The sequence below is a fragment of the Xenopus tropicalis genome, chromosome 5, assembly GCF_000004195.4.
Source record: "Xenopus tropicalis strain Nigerian chromosome 5, UCB_Xtro_10.0, whole genome shotgun sequence".
NCBI lineage: Eukaryota > Metazoa > Chordata > Amphibia > Anura > Pipidae > Xenopus > Xenopus tropicalis.
In genome coordinates, this window is record NC_030681.2 from 126,542,853 (window position 1) to 126,562,975 (window position 20,123).

General features: G+C 40.7%; 1 protein-coding gene across 4 annotated transcripts in view; it reads left to right on the forward strand.

Moving 5' to 3' along the window:
* gigyf2 (GRB10 interacting GYF protein 2) overlaps positions 1 to 19,920 on the forward strand; it is a 65,198-nt gene extending 45,278 nt beyond the window's left edge. For all 4 annotated transcript variants that reach the window (XM_012970921.3, XM_012970923.3, XM_002933354.5 and 1 more), the window contains 11 exons: positions 3,110 to 3,210; positions 3,758 to 3,886; positions 3,986 to 4,261; positions 5,423 to 5,629; positions 7,509 to 7,628; positions 10,728 to 10,955; positions 11,280 to 11,488; positions 16,243 to 16,397; positions 17,746 to 17,906; positions 17,987 to 18,113; positions 18,484 to 19,920. In XM_012970921.3, coding sequence (XP_012826375.1) covers positions 3,110 to 3,210; positions 3,758 to 3,886; positions 3,986 to 4,261; positions 5,423 to 5,629; positions 7,509 to 7,628; positions 10,728 to 10,955; positions 11,280 to 11,488; positions 16,243 to 16,397; positions 17,746 to 17,906; positions 17,987 to 18,113; positions 18,484 to 18,551 — 1,781 coding nt within the window. In that variant the 3' untranslated portion in view covers positions 18,552 to 19,920. The remainder of the gene's footprint in view (positions 1 to 3,109; positions 3,211 to 3,757; positions 3,887 to 3,985; positions 4,262 to 5,422; positions 5,630 to 7,508; positions 7,629 to 10,727; positions 10,956 to 11,279; positions 11,489 to 16,242; positions 16,398 to 17,745; positions 17,907 to 17,986; positions 18,114 to 18,483) is intronic.
* The last annotated feature ends 203 nt before the right edge of the window (positions 19,921 to 20,123 follow it).

A 20,123-nucleotide genomic window follows, 5' to 3' on the forward strand; every position in this document is an offset into this window, starting at 1 on the left:
CATGCTAGGTGTCCTGTTTGAATCAAAATATGGGTATTCAACGGCACAGCCTTACTGCTCCCAGACTCGATGCATCAATCCTCAATGGCACACCACTTGGCCTTTTAGTATATTGTAAAGGAAGAGGAGAGCACCATCATGGAGATTCACTGCTAAAAATTATTTCAAAACCACCATTTAATTCAAACCAGTGCACTGTGTGCAGTAGGTGTGCTGTTTGCCCTGATGACTTCAGCAACACAGCTGGGTACGGGTGCATTTCTCTGCTCTTGCTTTTAGCCAATGTTGAACACTTGAAACTGGCTGTGCCTCCTCCCATAAATAACGGATATAGTGTATCGTGTTATAGACGCAAAGAAAATTAACTGGCACACCTATTCTAGTTAAAATATAACGTTTACTTCTAAATAGTTAAAAGCTTAAAATAGATAGGAAAGAAAGGAAAAGATTTAAAATATCAAAGTCACACCTTGATTCTGTATCAATTCTAGCTCTGGCACTCCTGGATATTGCTACTTTTCAAGTATATTTAATATTGTTGGTAACATTTGTAGCAACCGTATAATTGGTCTACACAGTATCTCCTGTGTGTTTTGTAAAGGGAATCGTGATTCTATTACCCAGGTAAGTATTAGGAAATAAAACACTCATACGAAGGAAAGCTTGGAAGTGATCATGCTATATGTATAATAAACTTTATTTCAACATTCATGTATTGTGTCATTATTGGGTCCGTGTTTATTTTAGGCAGGGGGTCACATCAAATATTCGCTATGTAGGCAGATAATTCCCCTATGGTGCCCAGTACACTCAAAAGGAGTAAAACTTCTACTTATTAGTTCACTTTGTTAGAACTCAGTACTTCTCCAAATATAAGGTGTTTCTAAGTGAAACCCAGTATTCCCCCGAGTGTAAGATGTCTCTAAATACTTTATAAATCAGGGAGTTACTTCTGTCGGGGTGATTACACGTCCCTTTTTCTTTATTTAGGGTAGACCGATTAGTTTTTCAGCGGGACAGCCTTCTCTAGTTATGCTGTCCTTTATGGTTAGCCGTGAAGTGGCTCTCTTAACCTTTGGCGATCGCTGTATTTTACCGGTCGGAGGCTAAATGAACTAAGCTTTTTCCATACGGCTACTGCACATTTCCGTCAAGCAGGTACTGATTATGTTCGCATTGTTCTTTAGGTAGGCTAAACCCTATCTTACAGCTTCCACACATTCCCCCAAGCGGGTCCTGGTTATATTAGCACCATCGACAATTGTTAACCAGTAATTTACTACAAAGCAGGTGAAGACTACAATTATGGATTGCTTACAACTTGTTAATGTTTACAACAGTCTCGCAGGAGCATCCCCCAGGATGATCCGTAATGATTAGGAGCAGACAACGGGGTAAATATCGTAGGAACAACAATCAGTGAATATAATTAAAAACGCTAAAATAACAGTGGCAGCACTAGCCGTGATTTAAAACTTAGCCTTCCTGGAGGTAATAATGGGAAGGTATGCAGCGAAAGAGTAGAATTTGTGGAAGAGACGCGCCGTACAAATAATAAGGGAAAGCAAAGCGCCGAATTTAGCAAGCTGATTGTCACATATGCGCTGCATCAATATATATTTAGGTAAAGTTGTTGCGCGGCCAGCGCTATATTTAGGTGATCTTCTTATGCGCTGGGGAATTAAAGCTGCACCAGTATATATTCAAGTAAAGTTGATACGCGTCCAGCGCTATAGTTAGATGATCTTCTGATGCCGTGGTAATATAAGCCAATAATTGTTCTTACGTTTTCCTCGATTAAGCTTTGTGACACAGTAAGTTTAAATGCAATCACTGCTCCTGCGAGACTGTTGTAAACATTAACAAGTTGTAAGCAATCCATAATTGTAGTCTTCATCTGCTTTGTAGTAAATTACTGGTTAACAATTGTCGATGGTGCTAATATAACCAGGACCCGCTTGGGGGAATGTGTGGAAGCTGTAAGATAGGGTTTAGCCTACCTAAAGAACAATGCGAACATAATCAGTACCTGCTTGACGGAAATGTGCAGTAGCCGAATGGAAAAAGCTTAGTTCATTTAGCCTCCGACCGGTAAAATACAGCGATCGCCAAAGGTTAAGAGAGCCACTTCACGGCTAACCATAAAGGACAGCATAACTAGAGAAGGCTGTCCCGCTGAAAAACTAATCGGTCTACCCTAAATAAAGGAAAAGGGACGTGTAATCACCCCGACAGAAGTAACTCCCTGATTTATAAAGTATTTAGAGACATCTTACACTCGGGGGAATACTGGGTTTCACTTAGAAACACCTTATATTTGGAGAAGTACTGAGTTCTAACAAAGTGAACTAATAAGTAGAAGTTTTACTCCTTTTGAGTGTACTGGGCACCATAGGGGAATTATCTGCCTACATAGCGAATATTTGATGTGACCCCCTGCCTAAAATAAACACGGACCCAATAATGACACAATACATGAATGTTGAAATAAAGTTTATTATACATATAGCATGATCACTTCCAAGCTTTCCTTCGTATGAATGTTTTATTTCCTAATACTTACCTGGGTAATAGAATCACGATTCCCTTTACAAAACACACAGGAGATACTGTGTAGACCAATTATACGGTTGCTACAAATGTTACCAACAATATTAAATATACTTGAAAAGTAGCAATATCCAGGAGTGCCAGAGCTAGAATTGATACAGAATCAAGGTGTGACTGATGTTTTAAATCTTTTCCTTTCTTTCCTATCTATTTTAAGCTTTTAACTATTTAGAAGTAAAAGTTATATTTTAACTAGAATAGGTGTGCCAGTTAATTTTCTTTGTGTCTATAACACGATACACTAAATCCGTTATTTCCAAATACTGTGCACCCTAACAATTACTGTAGTGCGAGGTTCTCCACATCCGGTATATCCTCCCATAAATAGGCTTACCAGGTCAATGACTAAGGGGTGCTTAACAACTTAAGGGCACCCTTTCAAGGTTTTAGATTTGTCATTAATTATTGTCTTTTTCAAATACCTATTGCTTTCTGTTTAATGATTTTTTTGTTCTAATATCTTTTTTTCCCCCTCATGTTACGTAATCCATCATACCAGTATGGGAGGGTAGCAGCGTTTGGGACCTCCCAGTGGAGCCAGCAAATCAGGGAACAACTCGAGAACAGCTAGAACAGATGGAGAAAGTGAAAGCTGCCAAGGTCAGCTATCTGGACACTGCAGAGTTGCTTTTATTGGCTTTGAGGCTCCAAAGGACATAAGATATTGTGGGGACACTATCAAAAAAGTTAGCATTAGTAGCCAAGTAGCATTGGCAGCCACCATAGCTACAAAGTGTGTGTATGCATAGATATATAGTGTTGATATAGGTACATTGTTTTTATATAATATTAGCTAATGGTTCAAAAGTATTTTTTTTTTGTTGAGGTTCTACTGGCCTATTAAACTAAGCATCTATGTTTTATAAATGCTTTGTAAATAGTATGAGTTTTAAGGGCAAGTCTGATATCCCCTAAAAGGTAAGTGACATCACTGCAGTAGCCATAAAATAAGTGATTTGCTCAGGCTTTTTTAAATAGTTTTTTAGTATCAGGACTTAGTCCAGACTCTCTTGGAAAGCTAAGTTAAGTTGCATTTTAAGGTGTGCAATTTTTACACTCCGTACTACACCTAGCATGCCAGCATGTCTCTGTTGTGTTTAATGGTGTGTGAAGAAAGAATAGAGATTTATGCAGCCTTGCTTTGCAGATGGAGCAAGAAAGAAGAGAGGCTGAGCTTAGGGCAAAGCAGGAAGAGGAAGAACAACGTAGGCGACAGGAAGAGGAAGAAGAGAGAAAAAGGAGGGAGGAGGAGGAGCAGCTGGCCCGACGGAAGCAGGTGTCCTTTAATATCCATTTAATATATTAAATATTTTGTTTTCAAGTCAGTTTGGAGGTAATGTACTTATGATGTGTTTGTGCAAACTCTCTCACACAGGAGGAAACACTACGGCGGCAGAAAGAGCTGGCATTGCAGAAGCAAATGGAAGAAGAAGAGAGGCAACGCAAGGAAGAGCTAAGGTTACTAGAAGAAAGGAGGCGACAGGAGGAAGAAAGGAAAAGGCTTGAAGAGGAAATAAGGCGGCAGGAAGAAGAAAAGCGGCGCCAGGAGGAGGAGCGCAAAAGGGCTGAAGATGAAAAGAGACGAAGAGAAGAGGAAAAGAAAAGAGAAGAGGAAGAAAGACGACAAAGGGAAGAAATACAGAGAAAACAGGTACTAGTAGATAAGCTCACATACTCTCCTTCCAGTGTACAAGGGGACACTTGAGAGAACTTAGTTTATTACCAGTCAGTGTCACATCAACAAGTCTAATATTGATAATCGTCTTTGGATTTTGGCAAATGATTCAGCTGACTACTGAACAATAGTTATTCACACCCCTAAAGTTGGCTTTTACAATAATGACCTACCAGTCTGACACTGACTGCAAGATATTTTGTTACTCCTCCATACAGATTTTTTTATTCAGCATTCACAGCCCATTTTAAATCCTCCCACGGCAATATAGGGTTTAAATCTGGGCTTTGACGTAGCCATTCCAGAACCATTCCTAGGTGGATTTACTGGAATGTTGACGGATGATCTCACATTATCCTCAAGCACCCTTCTGTTGCAATAAATAATTCATAGTGGATTCTGTGATGGTGAGCTGCCCAGGCCCTGATACAGAAAAGTAGCCCACAACCTTTACACCGCCATGCTTTACAGTTGGTATTAGGTTATTCTGTTGAAGTGCTTTCTCCTGGTACTGTAGCCAGATAACTGTATATTTGCCTTTTCTGTACAGAGCACATTGTTCCCATGGTCTTTGCCTATTTGTTCATTGGGAAGCTTTATTCTTGACCTGATATTTTTTCTGGACAGCAAAGGTGTTCTGGCACACCTCCCACGTAGAACTAATTTGCACAGCCTCTTTCTTATATTTATACTTTTTGGGGAGAGCTACCTATTGGTCCCATGATAAAATTCCAGGATTGTTAGAGATGAATTTTAGCTCTTTTGCGTTGTCAGTTGTTGAATATTTTTTACTTGTAGAAGATCTTCCAGACAGTGGAATGATTGATGTCCAGTTTGGCGAAATTTTGAAATCCCTTCCTGGAGACCTTTAGCCCCTGATTCTAGTTGTACATTTCTGAGCTAGTAACGAACGTAACAGCATGCATAGACTATACTCAAAAGCATAATAAAGACATTGTTGCAAGGTGTAACCTATAACTGCATCAGAAGATAATTATTATTCACCCCCCCCCCCCCCCCAAGACAAGTTATGCCTGTTATGCTCTGCCATTTGTCATTCTCTATATAGGATAGTTTGTTCTCCGTTACCTGTAACCCTTTGTTGTAATACGTCTATCTTTTTTAAATGGCCACTAGGAAGAGGCAGCTAGATGGGCTCGTGAAGAAGAGGAGGCCGCACGACGATTATTGGAAGAGGCACGATTAAAGGCAGAGGAAGAAGAAAGAAAGAAGCGCGAGGAAGCACAAAGGCAGAAGGAGCTACAGAGACAGCGGCAGCAACAGCAAGAAGCACTTAGGCGCCTGCAGCAACAACAGCAGCAGCAACAGCTGGCCCAAATGAAGGTACTGGCAGAGTTTCATATTATTATTAACATTTATTTATAAAGCGCCAACATATTCCGCAGCGCTGTTCATATGTACAGGATGTTGATAATATATGGTAATGTGTTGAAGACGTTGAGGGGGATACCACCCTGTCTTTAAGAAGCCAATTTTTTTTGGTGTCTGGTAGATAAGCAACTAAAATCCTTTTCTGTATCAATCTGGTCATATATGCGGTGTCAGTAGAGTGGTTAAAATGTGCTATTTAAATGAGTACCTTACACAGGTATAATCTAGATAGTGGTACTCTACGACAGTTTGCAGCTACAGATTGCAAATCGCGATTAAAGATGAATAGTAGAGGGCCTGAACAGAAAGATAAGCATTAGAAAGAACAAGGATGACCATGAAATTGAGGCCCCATGTTCAGTGTTTTTGTTGCTGGGTTCATTGGTTTGACAACAGCATATTCATTTGCAGGCCAGAAAGATGTGAAATAGAAAAAGATAATAAATCAGAAACCATTAAAAGATAAAAATGTTAAGACCTATTAGAATAGCAGTAACTTAAAAAACGTCATTAAAATGGCAAGTCCCCCCTTTTTCAGAATGGCCTTTATCAAGTTGCCTCCTTAACACAGAGACCAAACTATGTTCTTATAGACCTTTCTAGAGTTGTCAGAATGCAGAGAGCCAGGTTTGCAGCCTCCTACACTATACAAGTCCCTTTTAAGGATTCCCTCTCATCCAAATGAGCTGTTTGGTTATGAGCTATACAGAGTTATTAGCCAGTCAAATGAGACAAACCCAACAGCTGACTGTGCATTCTCTTACTGAACCACCAACTAAAGGTTCTTTTCAGGAAAATAGAAATTCTACTAATGGGCTTCCTAACACATCCATAATGGTATCACTGTTGATGCATCTAGCGTTCAGTTGGAAAAATCTGTGTTTTAAATCTGATTTTAAATTGATAGCAGGAAGGAATTGCTTGTTCCAAGTTCACAGCTACAATTTGTTTTAAACATTTTAAATCCACTGTTTTTGAGAAAAAGTTCTTAAAGCTCCCTTTCTCTACCAACTTCTGTATCAGTCTCAAAATCTCTGCAAAGCCAAATGCCCAGTTTTAGCTTTAGGTGAAATTATGATAAATAGTACATATTTGAATGTGCCAATTTTTTTTTTTTTTTTGAAAAAGAGGTTTTAAAGCAAGAGTTGATTACCTGTTTGGAAAGTCTTTCTAGCGAGAGGCCTTCCTTATTTGGGTGGGGGGTCTACAGCTGTGCTCCGCTCTCGGATGCGGCAGTCCCTTCTCATTTAATAGTGCTGTGACTGAGACATCAATTCAATAGGACTTAATATATTACTAGTTAGGCTTACTGTACAGCTAGTTAACCCCATGAAGAGAGTTTGAATGGAGGCTACTTTTTACCACCAGTGTGTTTCACAAGCAAATTGTCATGTTCTGCTACATATTCTGCAGTGGTACAAACTTTAGTGACATTGCAACCATTGCATCCGTCTGCTTGTTTGGAATAGAAGAACAGTAGCCACACACACCTTATCCAGTCAAGGGTTCTCAACCTGTCTGTGTGTATCCCTCAATATTTCTGTTAAGGCAAATAATCCTGTCTAATGCAGTAAATTAATAAAAAATGCTAAATTTGCTCAAGTGCTATAACCCATAGCATTAGCTCTTGGCTTTTAAACGGGTGACCAATAGCAAACTTTGTACCTTTTTTTTAATAGTGTACATTGCATTACAAGGAAAGCACAGTCTTTAACGATATCTGACACCACAAGTGAACTTGGTACTGCCTGTATAGGAGTCAGCACAATGCCCAGTGCTGCTTTCATACCATTTATTTTATTAATATTAATATTTTCTTTTCTTTTTCCAGTTACCATCATCTTCCACATGGGGGCAGCAGGTCTCCCCAACCACTGCCTCACAGTCAGCACTTTCACTGGCAGAAATACAAAAACTAGAAGAAGAACGGGAACGGCAGCAACTGCAAGAGGTGTGTTCATATGAAGCTGTTATCTACGCAAACTGTTAAATCGAAAAGATTAGAGAGAGAGAGGTTGTGGGTGCAAGTCTGGAGGTTTGACGAGTAAAACTTGGATTTTGTTACTGTTTTTTCTGAACTTGGATAGACATGCCTTTCTTGAGTGGGAGGTAGCCAGCTAGATAGGCTTACTTGCAAAGTAAGCCAAAAGAGCGGCATTATATTTATTTTCATGGGGCTCTGTATCGACAGACCCAAACAGTAGCTAGCTACAGGGAAAGAACCCAATTTAAAGGGGTAGATCACCTCTAGATTAACTTTTAGTATGATGTTAAAAAGTGATATGATGGTATAAGTGATATAAACAACAAAAACAAACAACATAGGAATAGAAAAGTTGGGTAATGGTTAATAGCATTTCCGGGAGGGTGGGGCCCATGGTGATAAATATGGGGAGGAATGCAGCACTCTGTGACACACTGTGCGGACAAATATTGCAGTGATAAAAAAAAGTCCTCTGCAAATTAAACATGAAACCCAAATTCTTATTTTTTAATGCATTTAAAAATCTGGGCTGTCGGTTATACAGGTCCTTCTAAAAAAAATAGCATATTGTGATAAAGTTCATTATTTTCTGTAATGTACTGATAAACATTAGACTTTCATATATTTTAGATTCATTACACACAACTGAAGTAGTTCAAGCCTTTTATTGTTTTAATATTGATGATTGTGGCATACAGCTCATGAAAACCCAAAATTCCTATCTCAAAAAAATAGCATATCATGAAAAGGTTCTCTAAACGAGCTATTAACCTAATCATCTGAATCAACTAATTAACTCTAAACACCTGCAAAAGATTCCTGAGGCTTTTAAAAACTCCCAGCCTGGTTCATTACTCAAAACCGCAATCATGGGTAAGACTGGCGACCTGACTGCTGTCCAGAAGGCCATCATTGACACCCTCAAGCAAGAGGGTAAGACACAGAAAGAAATTTCTGAACGAATAGGCTGTTCCCAGAGTGCTGTATCAAGGCACCTCAGTGGGAAGTCTGTGAGAAGGAAAAAGTGTGGCAGAAAACGCTGCACAACAAGAAGGGGTGACCGGCCCTGAGGAAGATTGTGGAGAAGGACCGATTCCAGACCTTGGAGTAGAAACATCCAGAGCCACCGTGTACAGGCGTGTGCAGGAAATGGGCTACAGGTGCCGCATTCCACAGGTCAAGCCACTTTTGAACCAGAAACAGCGGCAGAAGCGCCTGACCTGGGCTACAGAGATGCAGCACTAGACTGTTGCTCAGTGGTCCAAATTACTTTTTTCGGATGAAAGCAAATTTTGCATGTCATTCGGAAATCAAGGTGCCAGAGTCTGGAGGAAGACTAGGGAGAGGGAAATGCCAAAATGCCTGAAGTCCATTGTCAAGTACCCACAGTCAGTGATGGTCTGGGGTGCCATGTCAGCTGCTGGTGTTGGTCCACTGTGTTTTATCAAGGGCAGGGTCAATGCAGCTAGCTATCAGGAGATTTTGGAGCACTTCATGCTTCCATCTGCTGAAAAGCTTTATGGAGATGAAGATTTCATTTTTCAGCACGACCTGGCACCTGCTCAAAGTGCCAAAACCACTGGTAAATGGTTTACTGACAATGGTATTACTGTGCTCAGTTGGCCTGCCAACTCTCCTGACCTGAACCCCATAGAGAATCTGTGGGATATTGTGAAGAGAAAGTTGAGAGACACAAGACCCAACACTCTGGATGAGCTTAAGGCCGCTATTGAAGCATCCTGGGCCTCCATAACACCTCAGCAGTGCCACAGGCTGATTGCCTCCATGCCACGCCGCATTGAAGCAGTCATTTCTGCAAAAGGATTTCCAACCAAGTATTAAGTGCATAACTGAACATAATTATTTGAAGGTTGATTTTTTTTGTATTAAAAACACTTTTCTTTTATTGGTTGGATGAAATATGCAAATTTTTTGAGATAGGAATTTTGGGTTTTCATGAGCTGTATGCCACAATCATCAATATTAAAACAATAAAAGGCTTGAACTACTTCAGTTGTGTGTAATGAATCTAAAATATATGAAAGTCTAATGTTTATCAGTACATTACAGAAAATAATGAACTTTATCACAATATGCTATTTTTTTGAGAAGGACCTGTATATTGCCTGACCTGTCTCTATGCTTCATGCAAAGAAAAATAACATATATAAACATGATCTAGAAACACAGCCACCTATTTTGGGAGCAAAACCTATTTGAGATTTAAGGGGGAAGTGGAATACTGTCCTGTGGTCTGGCCAATTAAAATGTGAAATTCTCATAGACACCATGTCCACTGAGCTAAAAAAAAAAAAAAAAAAAGACCATATGGTACGGTATTGGGGGTGCATTGTTTCACATGCTATAGGTAGCTTATACTACTGGGAAGGCACTTTTTACCATTACTGCTGAATGGTATATGCAGGTTTTGGACCCAACATGCTGCCATCCAAACAACGTCTTTTCCAGGGAAGGCACTTATTACAACAGCATGACTCCAGGTGCTGCCTGCTGGCAATCGAGATCTGTACATTTGGTGCATTATGAAATGAAAAAATAGGACAAAGGAGAACTGTTGAACAGCACAATCCTATATCAGGCTTAACTGTGTAACACAGTGGGAGACATGCCCTTCACCCAACTTTTTGGAAACGTGTTGCTGGCATTACATTCAAAATAAGCAGAGACAAACATTTTTTGGTTTCAATATTTGATGTGTTGTCCTTGTACTATTTGCAATTCAATATCAGGTTTAAATGATTTGCAAATGATTGCATTTTAATTTTATTTACCTTTTACACCGTATCCCAACTGTTTGCGGAAATGGGCTTGTAGACACAATAGTTGTGGTAGCTGTGTCTGCGTATTCCCCCCCACCAACACCCACCACATTGGATTAGCAAGATACACCACATCACCAAGCTCATCCTCCTGTGCATCTAATATGCAATGCAGACGTTTGTATCGCTTCTTTGTGTTTGTATTTTCTACCAGTGCTGGATCATTTGCCAGAAGTGTTTGGTATGTAGCAATAACCTAAATACAATATGGCCACTTGCCTTACAGCATCAGCGTCGCCAGCAGCAGGAGCTGAAAATACTGCAGCAGCAACAACAGCAGCAGCAGCAGCAGCAAAAAATACCTGGCTGGGGGAGTGTGAGCAAACCAGTAGGCTCCACCAAGTCTCTCTTGGAGATCCAGCAAGAAGAAGCCAGACAGATGCAGAAAACCCAACAACAGCCTGTGCGGAACCGACCAGCTAATATATCTGTGCCTGTGGCACCTGTAGTAAATGTGAGTACTTCATTTGTTGTCCCTGGTGCCTTCTCTGCTGTGCCAGAATTCAATCGTGCATCCAGTCTGCTTGTTGGCAATAAAGCCACCTTTTTGGCTTTGTTTGAAAACAAAGTAGCATTCCTTTGGAATTACCTGCATGTATTTCTGTGGAAAAGTTCTGGCATCAGTATTGTTTGGAACTTGAAACAAGACTAATGTGTTTGATCTGCCACGCAGAAGTTTCTTCATTTAAAGAGTTAATGCGCAAAACTACCAGTCTAGCAAATGTCATTGGCTTAGCCACCTCATATGTGTAATTGTAATTGATTTGCCCTTTTATAGAATCACATTAGCAGCACTAGCGTGGCCGGTTCTGGAAGCTCAGTATGGGGATCCTTAAATAACAACCTAAGTCCTCAGTGGTCGTCTGACTCCATGAGCAGCATCTGGAGCAGTACAGAAGTAAAGGGTTCCAGTGTCGGTTTCTGGGATGATGCAGTGAAGGAGGTCACTCCCCGAAATGCCACCAGCAAGAATAAGAACACTGCCAGGTATGAAGTATTTTCTCTAAATGGTTCTTGCATGGAAATCTCCACGTCACAGGAAGCTTGACTGCTTGGGCCCTATAGAATGTAGCACACAGTAAATGCTAACATCCCTTCCTAAACAGCAAAAAATATAGTAAAACCCATTACACTAAGGCAGTTGTGTATGAAATCCCAAGAGTTAGGGATACACCAAAACCAGGAATCTGTGGGATACAGCATAGGACCCATAATATCATTAACAACTACAAAATAAAAGCATGATAGTAACAGATACAAATGTCCTTCTGTGCGCTACTGTAGCCCCTATGCTACTTGCACAAAAGAAAAATTAGATATGCTTCTTATATTTAAAGGTATTGTATTGCACCATGACCAACATAAAATCTAAAAGCCATACCTCTTGAGCATTCAGGGGCCGCATGTAAGACCCCTGAAATGTCAGATGTTTCCTGCCTCTGCAACTCTATTGGCTTGGCAGCCTGTCAGTGCACAGCCCAGTTATAAGCAAAGAAACTTTATTGATGCCTTTCTAATCCTCCTATGACAATGAAAAGCTAAATCCCCCTTAGCGCTTGCTGTTGCACCTTTTCCTTTGGAATGCGCTCACTTTTTGGCAAGGATTTTTTTTTTCTTGTTCTTCTGTGTTTATTAACCTATTGAAATCTCAACTTTCTGCAGTTATTATTTAAAAAGGTTAAATCCTTGCAGCTTTATTTTGTCAGCCTGGCATAAATACTTGGGATAATATCGTAATTACTTTTTATTTACATCTGCCTTTTTTGTATTTATTGGTATTTAAAAAAATACAGGCCTTATACGGAATGCAAGGGTACAGGCGATTTTCTTCCTCTGATAGTTTTAATGTGGAAATGAATAAAATGCATTCAAGTTGTGGGATCCTGTATCCAGAGACCAGATATCCAAAGTGATCTGAATTAAGAAAGAAATTAAGTCACATTTTTCATATGATTTCCTTTTTCTCTGTAATAATAAAACAGCACAGGTATGGGATCCCTTATCTAGAAACCTGTTATCCAGAAAGTTCCGAATTACAGAAAGCCCATGTCCCATAGACTCAATTATAAGCAAATAATTCTAATTTTTAAAAATTATTTCCTTTTTCTCTGTAAAATCGTACCTTGTAGTTGATCCCAACTAAGATATAGCTAATCCTTATTGGAGGCAAAACAAGCCTATTGGGTTTATTCAATATTTAAATTATTTTTAGCAGATGTACGTTATGGAGATCCAAATTACGCAAAGATCCCTTATCTGGAAAACCCCAGGTCCCGAGCATTCTGGATAACAGGTCCCATACTTGTACCTTGTACTTGGTGGTAACTAAAGGTCCCCATACACTGGCAGATCCGCTCTGAGCGGATCTTCTCCCGATATCCCCCACCTACGGGTGGGCGATATGAGGAGAATCCAGGGTAATTCGATCGTTTGGCACTGGGTCCCAACGATCTAATTATAATGACGGGCATAGGTAAATTCGATCCGGGGAGAGCATCAACGAGCCGATGCGGTCTCCTATCCGACTAGATTTTCTAACCTGCCTGATCGAGATCTGGACGATTTCAGGCCAGATATCGATCGGGCAGGCCTGTCGGAAGTGCCCATACACGGGCCGATTAGCTGCCGAAACGGTCCATGGGACCGTTCCATGTTGGTGGCAAAACAATCCTATTGGGTTTATTTTAAATGTAGATAATAGATGAAAGGTGCGCAGATAATTCTCTTTCATTATAGGCACTTGCTTACAAAACAGTTACACTGAAAGAAAGTGTATACTGGTATATATCTAATTGCCTTAGTTTCCCTGTTTAGCTTAAGAAATAACAAAACCCATACATTTTTTCATGACTAAAACAATAGGTGGAAAGAATGTTCAGCCCAAGCCTAGTTCATTGCACTCATGTTGAAAAAGGGCCTATACTGCACCTGCAACATTGACCAAAATTTACTCTTGGTCACGTTTACACACCACCAGTTATATATAATAACTATAGGTACTGGATCCGTAATCCTCGGGACCTCAGGTTTTCCAGATAAAGGGTCTTTCTGTAATTTGGATATCTTTACATTGTCTGCTAAAATATAAGGATTAATTATATCTTAGTTGGGATCAAGTACAAGGTGCTATTTTTTTATTACAGAGAATTAAAATAATTTTTTAAAATTTGAACTATTTAATTACTATTATTTTTTCTATAGGAGAAGGTATTCCTGTTTGGAGGTTTCTGGATAATAGATCCCATACCTCTATTGTTAAAGTTTAGTCACTGGTGAAATAGGTTTAGGTTTCATTTCAGTTGTTATTGTGCCTGCTTCAGTTTCATTGCTTTCTGGCTTACTTTTTAAATAGTCAAACTTGGTTAATCATTTTCATCCAAAATAAACTGGTATTTTCCTTAACCTATTAATGCTTATATGAGCTGTGTATTGGTAGCATGCCACACACTGTCCGGACAGGGATTTCTAAGCTGTCTCTGGAGAAAAAGGAATGGATGTATGCCAGGGTTGGTTTGTGCCAGGGTCTGTACAAGGCACACTATTAAAACAGCAGTTTTCTGTTCTGGGTGCCAGCCTTACAAGTTGCCCAGTGCACTTAATTATAGGGCAGGATTGCAGTGCCTACCAGTATTTAGCAGAACTCTATTAACAGACCAGTAAAGTTAAAATAAGCCAGTATAGTTACTAATAGCAAAAGGGAAATTTGTGCTCACAGCTAAACATTTTAAACCAGAATGCAGGGGGTGCAGTGAGGGTACAACCACGTAATACATACAGAAAACCAAAATCGATACTCTGCACTCAACCATACCAGTATGTTAAAGGGCAGTAAGACATTTTGTGCTACAGGCTTCTAAGAAAAGGCATTGGTTGTCTGTGCATTAAACCAAATATAACCAGGCCAACTCTGCCAGAGTCCATGCTGGTCTTGCTTGGTCCAGCATTTCACTATGCATTTTATAGGGCTGGCCTCTATAAACTCCCATATTAGACAGCAGTCGTATGATAGTACAGGTATCGGACCCCTTATCTGGAAACCCGTTATCCAGAAAGCTCCGAATTACGGAAAGACTGTCTCTCATAGACTCTATTTTAATCACATAATTCAGAATTTTAAAACTGATTTTCTTTTTCTCTGTAGTAATAAAACAGTACCTTGTAATTGATCCCAACTAAGATATAAATAATCCTTATTGGATGCAAAACAATCCTATTGGGGTTAATTAATGTTTTATTGATTTTTTAGCAGACTTAAGGTATGGAGATCCAAATTACGGAAAGACCCCTTATCCGGAATACCCTTGGTCCCGAGCATTCTGGATAATGGGTCCTATACCTGTAATTAGTTACATACTGACTTGGGGACTTTACTGCCTGTCACTGATATCTATAGCAGTGATCCTCAACCATGTTGCTCCCCACCCCATTTGATGTTGCTTCCAGTGGCCTCAAAGTAGGTGCCCAAATCTCTGGCTTGGAGAGAAGTTTTGGAAGCCCAGAGACAGTTTTACTTCATTCAGAGCCTCCTGCAGGCCAGCAGTCCATATGGGGCTACCAAACAGCCAATCACAGCCCTTGGCATCCCCAAAGAACTTTTTTTAATGCTTGTGATGATCCCTGTCCTATAGTAACTATCTAGTTACTTTTCTCAGAATTTGCAGCTGTCAGATCAGCATCAGGCTTTAGGCTAATAATGTACAGTATGTGGCCCTTCATGGAATGCCCCCTGCTGTATACTCTCAGAATTACAGCTGCACCCATAGGGAGGCACTGTAGGGCACTCTAGGATATCTTATAGTATTTTTACATTGCTTAAAGTTTTCCTTTTGTGCTTTTCTGTATAAATTGGCAGTTGGCAGACACCGTACCTAATAAACAACAGGACAGAGTGGTGGGAAGGGTGGCTCTGAGAACCTGCACTGACTCTACACTTGCATTTTCTCTTATGTTGTCTGTTTGCTACAATTATCTGACTGTTCAGTTGGCTAATCTGGTTCTTGGGATACTAAACTGTCTACTGTGGGGCCATTTTTCTCTTTTGTCATATGTTGACTTATTTTTCTTTATATGACACATAATTTTGTAAGAGCGTCATCTGAAGCACAAAGTTTATGCAAAAGAGCTGAGAACGTGTTATGTATCTACTGCAACATGCTGGAAACAGCAACTTGTCACCGGCTAAGGTGTCCTTGCCAGTGAACTGATTTATATCAAATACAACACCCTACATTTTTGAGGTCAGATGTAAGCCAACACATTTACCGTGTGATGATTCCTCCCACCTCTCCTCTGTCAAGGCAGAAAATCTCTTAGTTGAAATTACATTGAAACTTTGTGTATTCTAAACAGGGCTAGGAAATGCTTGGTCAGCTGTGCTTAAGCTGCTGTCTAATGGGGCTGATTCCTGTGTTTATCCAAATTAACCCCCTACACTTGCATCAGTCTTCTTCTGTGCATGCACCCGGAGCTGCTGCGTTGGGCCACCGCGCTCAAGCCTTTTGTTGCCAAAATCCACTCCATGTGCCTGTGCCCAGGCTGACACTAGTTCCAGGTGCGCACGCAGAACCACTGTGGCATCCCACTAAGTGTTAAATTGCACTTATTCTGTTATATATCTCCTAATATGTAACATCAGCTGTGATGCTATGATTGAGCTTCTGCTATTGTGGATGGGTATTGTTATCTTTTGTAACAGTACAAATGAAACCTCAAAATTGTCTTTTTTTTCTGCTTCTCTACAGTAAATCAGCAGGACCCAACAGCCGGCAGAGCAAGAAAGTGGAACAGGAAGAGAAGTTGCTCAGACTGTTCCAAGGTGCAAACAAGTGCCAGGATGGTTTCACCCAGTGGTGTGAGCAGACACTGCATGCAATCAACACTGCACACAGTCTGGATGGTGAGTGATTACATTTGTTTCCCATTTAGCATCCCTACGCTTCCCTCTTTCTAAATAACTGATCAAAGTAATAGCACAGAGAAGCCTTGGGGAACTTTTTTTTTTTTTTTTTAAAAGGCTAATAGACAATATGATACTGTCCCTCATAGTGATGAAATAATTATTTGGGAAGAGCTGTATTGCTTTCACCACAATGAGACAACATGCTAGAGAGAGCTGCTTTACCCATGCTGCTGTATAAAGAAGCTCAGTTTTTTACTTGGGCAAAGACCTATCTAATGAGAAACTGGTATTTTGCCTTACAAAAATCTAATTCTCTATCCAGTTACTTGGGAGACACAGAACCAACCCATTTCTGTCTCTCACAGCCCAACCATGAGATGAGCTTGTTCTTTGTAGAGATGCATCAATTCCCGGATTTGGTTCAGGATTCTGACTTTTTCAGCAGGATTCGGTTCCGGCTGTATCCAGATGTCTGGCTGAACCCAATCCAAATCCTTAAAGGGGATATATAGCATAATTTTTTATAATGCACTTAACCATGTAAAAAACTGTAAAATAGAAAGAAGTGCTTTTATTTTAATACCTTTGGGTTCAAATAACTGCTGTCCATAACTGCTTGAAAACTGTGCTCTACCCAGACCTTATGCCAGCTTCCGGTTTAGACTCTTCAGTATATTGGCTCAGAGCCTCAGGCCCTCACAGACTTCTATGATACCACCTCACCTACTTAAAGTGAATATTCATAGAGTAGGCGGGGCTTAGCGAGCTCACAGACAGTCCTTCCTGCTCTACTGCTCCTCCACCCCGTCAAATACAGATTCAGTTTGGTATTCAGTTGAATCTTTTACCAAGGATTCTGGGTTCTGTCAAACCCAAAAATAGGGATTTGGTGCATCCCTAGTTCTTTGTTATACAAAACTGAGAAATAGAGATCATATAACAATATGGGGACCAACTAAAAGCCTGAAAAGTTTCATGTAACTGCCATCTTATTCCGTGCTTGTCACCTGTTCTTTCACTTTATCCCAAGGCATTGTTTAGCTATCACGGGGGACCTTTAGTGCACCATCAGCAAAAAGGACTTTGGGGCTGATTTCTTATACATTCAGATTAATTACAGTGTCTGCTTACTGGCTGTTTAAACAATGTAGGCAAACTCTCTTCCTCGCTACCTGTTTATCTTGGGAGATACTACTTCTGTAAGGCGTTAGCCACATTTTACTTTGTTTTGATTCTCCAGTGTACTTGTGTCTTCTGCTTTTCCTGCTCAGTTCTGAGTTGCATTCTCCTAGTAAATATGTGCAGTCCCCATTTGTGACAGTTCTCTTTTTAACCCCGCCCACAGTGCCCACGTTTGTGTCGTTCTTGCGTGAAGTGGAGTCTCCATACGAGGTACATGATTATGTCCGTGCCTATCTTGGAGATACACCAGAAGCAAAGGATTTCTCCAAACAGTTTATTGAGCGCCGGACAAAGCAGAAAGCCAGTCAGCAGCACCCTCAGCAGGTACCAGACCAGATTATCTGTCTGTTTTAGCAGTTATTTCTTATCTTTGATTTTGGTAATGAACATAAACATGCTTTTAGGATGTAGCCTGGGTCACATGCCAGACAAGTCAAGCTAATTCTCAACAGACAGCACTAGAGGTTGCACAATGCGCAGGACGCAAGAAAAAGAAGCAGAAGATGGTTCGAGCCGATCCCAGTTTGCTAGGTAAGAATCTCTGCCTTTGAAAAGTGGAAAATGTTTGTCTGCCAGAAGGTACTGTATTATATTCTCTGTCATGTTCATGTGCTGTTCCTGCACATAATCTGCTGATTGTCTGGATTTTTATCCTAAAATGAATGGTCAAGAGCCCTGTTTAGGAGGCCATTGTCTCCTCATTGTTCTGTGAAATATCTCTATCTGATCCATAGCCATTACTGTGTTTTCTTGCCTCACATCTAACGTTCATGTAGCTGTTGCCTATGTATACACCACTATGCCTCCTCATTTCTATTTTCTCCCATTTGCACATTTTTGCATTATATTTTCCTGTTGCCCTTGATTAGATGAATTTATTTTCTTTCAATTTTTTTTTCAGGCTTTTCTGTGAATGCTTCTTCGGAGAGACTGAACATGGGAGAGATTGAAACTGTGGAGGATTACTGATCATCCTGTAGGGGTTGGGGGAACCCCCCCACCCCTTCCTTCGGCTTCTCTGGGAGGGAAGAAGCCGAATGCGACTCCACCTATCCCCCAACACACACTCTTAAGATTTTGCAGGGGTCATCACAGGGCAACCTCCTGCAGTGCTTCATGAGAAGGGCAGCTGGAGAGCTTCCTATCCCCTCAATTTGCCATGTTCTACCTGGGCAACTTGATGGGGTTGTTACCTCAGCAGATAAAGAGTGAGTTAAGGGGAACTTACCCTCCTCCATCACAGTACCACTGGGTCTCGTTTCAGAGACTTGTAGGGTCTGTTAATTTACCACCGTTATTAGGTGGAGAGTGGAGGCTTTTGTGGTGGGACTTTGAATTTCCCCTCACTGCCCTGTGGGGTTTAGCTCTGTGGATTTAGTGACGGGGCATGTGTTGAACCTAGATTTCAGCTCTACCAATGCACACAGTGAATTGCTACTCTCTGCGCTACAGGAGAAAGTGTAGCCATAAAGCTGATGGGATGTGCATCCCTTTTGTCATCCTTCTTACACTGTCCCGGCCACTTTCCACTCCCCCCACACCTTTTCATCAGCTTTATGTTTCTGAAGAGCCTTTGGAAAGTGTGGCAGGTGGGGGCAGCAGGAGACAACCACTCCTTTGGGTATGTACAGTTTCTTGCAACTATGTATATAGTTTTGGTGCTGTTTGATGGGTTATAGCAGATATTGCTCCCACTGCGTTGTATATCTATTTACAGATACGGAAAAGGTGTGGGTGGGAGAGAGCACACTTAACGTTTACACAACTCCCAGACCACTTCAAAAGTTTTGCCCCAGTGTGCAGGGAATTGGGGGGAGCCCGAGCCTGACCTCAATAAATTGCTGGTTGTATTATATCACATATCTGATTTGGATGCCTTATTGCTTGGTAAATGTCGGGTTGGTGCAGAGAAGCATCAGATGTCAGAAATACACTCATCAGTCTTCCTCCATCTTCTGAGAGATGCCTACGCATACGGACAATCAAGCTGACTTAAGCCCTGAGGCTTTGCCACCAAAGCTTTGTTAGAGCTGCTGGCATCTGTCAGCCAGGCTACTGCCCTGATCCTAGGGTTACCCAAATCTTCTGCCTTTTTTTGATGAGTAACTGAATTATATGGGTTATCGTGCATGCAAATCAGATGAATTCAATGAAGACTACTATCTTCTGTTGCCTTCACCCAGGCGGATATTAGAAGATGCAGCTCGGGAGAACAAGTGCGTGCTGCAAAGTCATAATAGATAAGATATGGATTTTTTTGCTTTATATTATGGGTTAATTTCATCAAAAAGCTCCTAGAGACATAACTGTATTAAAACCTAATTTATTTTACACCTTACTAGCATTGAAAGGTTATTTATTTCCCCCACTCCGGGTTTGGTTTGTTCTGTGAGTTAACTTGCCATATGGCCAAGGAAACCCATCATTCCTGCAGTATTCTATAGTAACTCAGGGCCTTGATGGAATCTGTGTAATGTCTGAAAGTGAATGTATAGGCCAGTGTTCTTTAGGCTTCCTTCCTATATGGGCACAGCGAGGGGC